At 38.5% G+C, this 7,245-nt stretch overlaps 1 protein-coding gene and 1 long non-coding RNA gene across 3 annotated transcripts; one reads left to right on the top strand and one right to left on the bottom strand.

Annotated features, from left to right (window-relative positions):
- Positions 1-890: 890 nt before the first annotated feature.
- msantd1 (Myb/SANT-like DNA-binding domain containing 1) lies at positions 891-5,116 on the top strand. Of its 2 annotated transcripts, XM_048185703.1 has the most exons (4): positions 891-1,828; positions 4,196-4,277; positions 4,362-4,474; positions 4,554-5,116. In XM_048185703.1, the coding sequence occupies exons 1-4, from the start codon at positions 1,572-1,574 to the stop codon at positions 4,840-4,842; spliced, it is 741 nt and encodes a 246-aa protein (XP_048041660.1). In that variant the 5' UTR covers positions 891-1,571; the 3' UTR covers positions 4,843-5,116. The 2 variants fall into 2 exon arrangements, with proteins under 2 accessions (XP_048041660.1, XP_048041659.1); XM_048185702.1 differs by having other exon boundaries at positions 906-1,828; positions 4,196-4,474.
- Positions 5,117-6,392: 1,276 nt separating this feature from the next.
- LOC125265466 lies at positions 6,393-7,186 on the bottom strand. Its single transcript, XR_007184264.1, has 2 exons — positions 7,050-7,186; positions 6,393-6,771 (listed from the first exon to the last, which is right to left on the bottom strand). It is a non-coding gene; the product is annotated as an uncharacterized LOC125265466 (long non-coding RNA).
- Positions 7,187-7,245: the final 59 nt, after the last annotated feature.

The following is a 7,245-nucleotide window of genomic DNA, read 5'->3' as shown; positions in this document are numbered from 1 at the left end:
TGTTCTATCTATCTATCTATCTATCCATCCATCTATCTATCTCTCTGTCTATCTGTCTCTGTCTGTCTATCTATCTGTCTGTCTGTCTGTCTATCTATCTGTCTGTCTGTCTGTCTGTCTGTCATTCTGTCTCTCTCTCTATCTTTTGTTCTATCTATCTATCTATCTATCTATCTATCTATCTATCTGTCTGTCTGTCTGTCTGTCTGTCTATCTATCTATCTATCTGTCTGTCTGTCTATCATTTGTTCTATCTATCTATCTATCTATCTATCTATCTATCTATCTATCTATCTATCTATCTATCTATCTATCTATCTATCTATCTATCTATCTATCTATCTATCTATCTATCTATCTATCTATCTGTGGTTTGATATAAATCTGACTCCAGCAGCATATGTACAAATGTTCAAATATATCAACATTATATCATCCACTCTGCTTTTAGTTACTTGTACAGTAGAGTACATAATCTGTACTCATCTTGGTCAGGAATGTCTCCAAATGTCTCCTAACAGAGTGAAGTTGAATGTGAAGGTGAAGTGTCTAGACAGATGGGCGAAGCACATAATGCAGTTAGCACCTAAAAAAGCCATAAAAACAAGCCCATGCACCATGTGTCATCTCAGCTGGTAATCTGTCAAAGAGAGCACAAGATAACCCCACATCCCCATCCCCCCAAAGCACTACCCCCAATGTCCTGTCCAAAGACCCCTGTAGTTTGTGATAGAAGATGTAATCTGAAACATTCAGTGGGGTCAGAGAGGATGAAGTGTTTGAGGGCAAATGTACTGTGTCAAAAAGGGCACGGGGCCAGAGGAGTAATTACTTTAACCTAAACTAGTTTCATGCAGTAACAAGCATGCAATATTTGTGTGTGTGTGCTTCCAAAACCTTTTTAGAGCCCTGTGATTGAGTTTAAAGCCTAATCAGTCTGATCGCTTGCTTTCATGTCTGACACCTAAACAACATCATTTTTGTTTTAATACATCTATTACCCTGTAGTTTTAAAGGCATTATATTAGGTGCAAATGCACTTTCTCTGCAACATTAGTCTGGCACCTTCTCTATTAAAAGCTTTTAAGCTCATAAACGCTCAGACTAAGTGGTATAGATAGAGAACGGTTGCCTAGGCAACAGCACACTCTGCCACTTTTAGTCCCCAGAGGAGTCGTATTTCACATGCAGATTTTCTGCCTGCCCGACCCACTTTGTTGGCTTTCAGCTAAAAGCTTTTTGCTGCAGACTGACAGAGACAAAAGAGTAGGGGAGAAGGGGAAGGGTTTGGCTAGAAGAGGAGGGCCTTAGCAGGCTGTTGCCAGGGTAACTTGACATCATGCTGACGAACTTCCCTCTTTAAAAGCTTTTAAAGCGATTGCTCCAGCCCTCGAGGTTCCATTTTGAGGCCTCTTAACTAAGCATGGGGGGAAGGGCAGCAGAGGCCTGTCTCTAGCACACACAAGCACATGCTTGAGAAAGCAAAGTAAAGCCTGGAAAACAGACTGCACTGAGAAAGAACCAAGCTTAAATCATAAACCCGAAAGAAAGATACCTAATCTGTTCATAAAATGGCCTCCGAGGACCTCTGCTTTAGTTACACTGTGCCGGGCTCGAACGAGAAGCACAGGAGGGCTCGTAACTGGACGGATTCTGAGATGAAAGCTCTTGTGTACATTTGGGAAGAGTATGTGACAGAGCTAAAGAAGGCTAAGCGCAATGCTAAGATCTACGAGACAATGGCTAAGCAACTTTACGAATTAACCGGGGAACAGCGACACAGGGAGGAGATTAAGATGAAGATTACCAACATGACTTTCCAATTCAGGCAAGTAACACTATCTGTCTGTCTGTCTGTCTGTCCATGAGAAGGCCAAAGACTTTAAAATAATTATTTTCAATAATCTGTTTAACGCTACACAAGTGTACTCCTACAACTTAGTAAGATGTAGACATTAAATAATTAACCATAAGATAAATGTAAAGGTAAACTTTACATTTATGTAAAAGGTAAACATTTTGCTCAGTCTACTACACTAGTCTTTCAACTAGCGTAGTTGCACGCGTTCGACGCATGCGCACTACCTTGCGTTCAATAACTCGCAAGTCTGCGCGGACGAAAAGAAATCAGGCTACAAGCGGACAGAAGAGGACTGTTCTGATGACGAAAATTACGTCATGCACAGAGCCTGCCGCAAATAAAGTATACAATACTTTCGATTGCATTTAGGGCAGACAAAAACAAAAACAGCGCACCAGTTTGGCCATACCACGATCTACATTTTGAATTCAAATAGCAACAGAGAACGCATATAGAGCCAAACACTCATCTAGTCCAGAAAACCGAGACAATTAAAAAACAACGTGAATCAAACCAAAATCACTTCGTCACATAACATCCCACAATATGTAGTGTTTTGCGTGCAGTTGTGCACTGTCAGATTTTTGGTCAAAATATACAATATTTTGTATACATAATATCCAAAAGAGTGACAGTGATATTATACACAGATTTCCTTTGTGTGGTTAATGCTTCATTAGACTAGAGAGATGTAATATATGAAGCTGTTAAATTATATTTTATTCAGTTTATTTAGAGTTAGGAATATTGATGACTTTTGACTGCTGTGTGAGCTTCATTACTGGACATTTTATACAGATTTCAACTATTGTAGTACACTAAACAACTATGGGTACACGTTTAAAACAGCTTTTAAAATGGTTAAGTTTAACCAATAGCCTTTCAAATTTCTTGACTTATCACAGTAAATACAACAAGAATAATCTTGGCCTTATCCAAACATCCAAGTTTAGTCCAGAATAGTGTGTAATAACTGACTTCTACCATTTCTGATTCATTCTCTTAAGCCAATACACTTAAGCTAATATAAAGTAGCTTAAAGTCACCATGAAACCAAAATAGACAATTCTCTTTTTCTATTGCAGTATTTATTATAATTATTATAACATCTTTTCTTTTCTCTGATGGTGTGCTAACTAGTGCAAGGCCAGGACAACCTGCCATTTTACATGTGATCAAAGCAATAGCAAACCACAACCAACGATCAAATAAATTCCAGATGGACAAAATCAAGTTCCGTCATACATTTTTTCTTGCTCAAGAAGCTGTTTCACTCGGATATCGTAACTTCTGTTTCATGCCGACTTTAAGTACTCTGTGCAAAAACTTGTTTAAAGGTACAATATGTAATAATTTTGTCCGCTAGAGGTCACTAGAGGCCTATTCAAAACAAAGGCGTAGCTTGATGATACCAAGTTTTAGAGCGGAATCTTGGGACATGTGGTCTCCATCTCAACGGACGGTGCAAAAGAATAGGGATTGGAGTCGGGAAGAAATCATGTTCATAGATGCGATTATTAACATTGTAGTATGAAGCAGAGCAGGGCCAAGTGTTGTGGGAGCTGAACGAGGCCGCTGGAGCGATTGCGCACGAGCAGCAGAACTTTTATTATGCCGCAGCCGCCGGCGCCGCTTCCGCTCTTCTAGTCATGAGTATGAGGGAACACAGCACTGTTTATCATATTAGATACATTTGAGTGTGTTGAAAATGTTATAATGTTAATCTGTGCATTCACTGCTGTGAGACACCTGTTGCACACTGCAGTAAGACAGATCTATTTTAGAATATCATATTAAATAATGGATGTCTTGTATTGATAAATGGCATGCAATTAATTTTAAAACGTATTGTATGATGGAGAAAATTATGTATTATTGATAATAAAAATAAAGCTGCATCTGATTATGCTATGTTAGCTACTTGACAAAATAGTTTTTCTCTGAGGCATGGTAAAACATGGTAAATCGAAAAAAGACTAAACGTGTTATATAACAACAATTCATTTTCTGTCTATAAACATATCAAAACAGATGTTCCCTTGTCTATTAAAATGTGTAATATTTTAAAGCGCTTTGGTGTTTCCATGGTTTCTACAAAATAAAACCGGAAACCGAGGGTAACGCGGGTATGACGCAATTGACAGGCGACTCCTCACACGTCCCGGAGCCTTGGTTAAAATTGCAATTTTCTCACGATTTACAAATAGTTGGAAACATTTGGGATATTGTAAGTACTCAAGTGAACAAATTATATAACACTGACCTAGTGGATTTTGGATATTTTACTGCAAAAATATTACATATTGCACCTTTAACAACATCCTTTTCTAACAGGAAGCTGAAGTACACAGCAAATGGTGGGAATGCTATACCTGATTGGCCGTACTACAAATCTATTGAGAGGATCTTGTCAAAGGTACCAGAGCAAGCCCATATGAGCCCACCGAACCTCTCGACGTCTGGCCCCTCCACCTCTCAACTTGAGTCTTCTGTGCCCCAGTCAGCTCCGCCAAGTGGGTTTCTACCCGAGTACACTGGTTCCTCAGAGGAAAGAGACATCAACGATGAGGAAGAAGGTCTAACAGAGAACTCGGGAAGTTCTTTTGAAACAAGGTAACATGTTTGATCAGATCACAGATCCATTTCAGAATCATAATCATGGAACTATAACTGCATGGCTGTCCATCTGCAGGTCTCAACCACGTAAGAGGCGGAGGCTGTCACATGTGTCACTACGCCGAAAGAAGCTGCGTATCCTGGATGCAATGCTGCAGGAGCAACGCAGGGTAAGCCATGCCGTTGAGGAGGCATGTCACGAAGTTCGCCGTGTTATGCATCAGCAAAACTTCCTGCAGGTGCAGAGCCTCCAACTTCAGGAGCGAATGATGAACCTCTTGGAGAAGATGATTCCTGCTCAGCCTGCTCCTTCTTGGCCCAATCCACTGGCCTCAAAGAGTTTAGGAACACCCACGCCTGAGTGACAGGGCCTCAGATATGGGACCTTTTTTTGTCTTTGCAGAGGAAGCATTGTTATGCTAAGTATAAAAGCTATAACCAACTAGTTAGCGGTACATTTTAGACCTGTTTAAGCACTGTTAAGTCTTCTACAATGAATATGCTATTTAAAAATGTTGTAACCTACACAAGCAAATTTGTAAAGAACTGATAGTTTATCCACATCTTGTTCAAACTATCTGACTCAAAATGTGTTTCTTCATGCCTCAAAAGTTTAAAGTTGATTGTTATGTGACAAAATGTGTTGTTTATGAAATCTGGTTCGTTTGATTTCTAAATTGCTGTGTTAGTTGCTGAGAGTCTCAGATTTCAGGCTTCTAACTCAACCAGAAATGACATGACTGACATACATCTAAAGAATTTCAGATCTCTTTTAAAGGGATAGTTCACCCTAAAATGGGGTGCCATCGAACAACACCAGGGTGAGTAAATGATGACTTAATTTTCATTTTAGGGTGAACTATCCCTTTAAGGCATTCTATAAGAGGACACAGTGTTCAAGTACACTTCAAAAAGACAGAAGTTCAGCCAGACAGACAGATTCAGGTCGTGAATCAGTATATCATGTAAGTGACTATGGCCGACTCCCTGATCAGTGCCCTGACTACTGAACTAGGGAGCTAATTGAGATGGACGCCAAAAGTGTGTCCGACTGCATCCTGCAGTACTACAAACCACGCCCCTACAAATTACGCCCCCTACCTCAGGTTACGCCAGGTTACATCGCTGATGGCGTCACCAGTACTGCTCTTCTTCTACTTCACTTTCCTGGCTTCACTATTGCCATCTAGTGATAAGGAGTACAAATTGTAGACCAGATCAGTAGACGCCGTAGTTATCGTTTGTTTTCATCAGTTTTTAAAGTATTTTAATTATGAATAATTATTTGGGGGTAGGTTTTTAGCTATAATTACAATGAGTATTAATTTGATAGTATAATTTATGTTGTTTTACTACTAGCTGTTATTTCATAATAAGATTCGAAAGCAATATAAGCTCATCCTACAAACATTTCATACATAAAACATAGCATAATTTACTTCAAAAGATTGTTTTAGCTAATGACATCCAAACTTGTTTCTTCGCGGGAGGCGTAACTTGTAGTAGGCGTAATTTGCAGGGGCGTGGTTTGTAGTGGAACGCAGACAGAAAACTCCAAATGGTTGGTGGAAGTTTAGTTATTACCATTACAGATCAATGTTACCAGTACACTTTTACAGCTTAGCACAATTTAGCAAAATGTAATATCATGATAGTAAATGTTACAGAATGCATTTGTTTTGGTAGAATGCTTATGTGTCAACAACAAAAAACTCATATAGCTTAGATCAGTTAACATGTACAAAAACATTTAAAAAATGCAATTCACATAAAATTACCTAAATATTATATTTTTGTGCTATGTCAGAAATGTCTAAGTGGTCCAACCATTCTAAGATTGTGGGAAAAAAAAAAAAAAAATCTCATTAAAAAGCTGAAATTCTTGAAAAAAAAAATGAATAAAAGTTGTCATAAGTAGTTTGGAATAATCTTTCATTATATTTTTAAAGGTGAATCAATATTTATCTGACAAATTAAAGTCTGAGCAGTACATTTTTTCAGTACATTCTAAAAAGTGTACATGTTTTATCATCTTAGACATCCTTGTTGTTTGTCACTTAACCCACTCCTAAGTGGCCAGATAGATAGAGCCCATATAGACTGATAGAACCTGACTGGCACCCAAACATTATAATGGTTAATGCACCACCACATGCTCTTTAATTCTTCTTAATGTGAGGACAACATCGATAATCCTTTCTGCATGTATGCAAACGGAGTACAAATATGAATTTCAACACCTCTCTTCTTCGTCTGTGATGATTTGACACCTGTCAGCTGTTCATGAAAGGTTCCTGTTGATAAGAGGAAAGGCGTTAGTGCTCAGTGACCTGGGTGTGGTGCTATACCCATGAATAGAAACATTTTAAAAAATGCACTGCTTCTAAAACCTTTTATTTTACGCGTCTATTATATCTCAAATGACTATATAATATTATACCGAAGATTACACCGCCTGAACGCAACTTTGAAATTGCCGTTTGTAATCTTGTTATAGTTTACATGAAATACTGCTGTTTTAACAGTTAATATGCCAATTCATGCTATTGAATACATGTACTTTAATTCCTACCGTCAAAATAATCGTATTAAGTGCACTCAGTCACAAGCACCAGTGTAAGTATATTAGCTAGTAGATCGCAAACGCAAACACTACACTAAGCAAAACCTGCATGCTTTTTCCAACTGCCAATGAGAGCGCCGTATATATTTGAATATCGAACATGATTGACACGTCTGTTGACCAATGAGAGGGCTGATATCAGTTT

This window comes from Megalobrama amblycephala, linkage group LG3, assembly GCF_018812025.1.
Source record: "Megalobrama amblycephala isolate DHTTF-2021 linkage group LG3, ASM1881202v1, whole genome shotgun sequence".
Lineage (NCBI taxonomy): Eukaryota > Metazoa > Chordata > Actinopteri > Cypriniformes > Xenocyprididae > Megalobrama > Megalobrama amblycephala.
This window is presented reverse-complemented; position numbering and strand designations above follow the sequence as displayed.

What these genes read in the sequence shown, in the direction of transcription:
- msantd1 (XM_048185702.1), top strand. Translation starts at nt 1,572, where the DNA reads ATGGCCTCCGAGGACCTCTGCTTTAGTTACACTGTGCCGGGCTCGAAC. An exon ending in AACATGACTTTCCAATTCAG is followed by an intron (nt 1,829 to 4,195) that starts GCAAGTAACACT and finishes CTTTTCTAACAG; the next exon opens with GAAGCTGAAGTACACAGCAA. An exon ending in GGAAGTTCTTTTGAAACAAG is followed by an intron (nt 4,475 to 4,553) that starts GTAACATGTTTG and finishes GTCCATCTGCAG; the next exon opens with GTCTCAACCACGTAAGAGGC.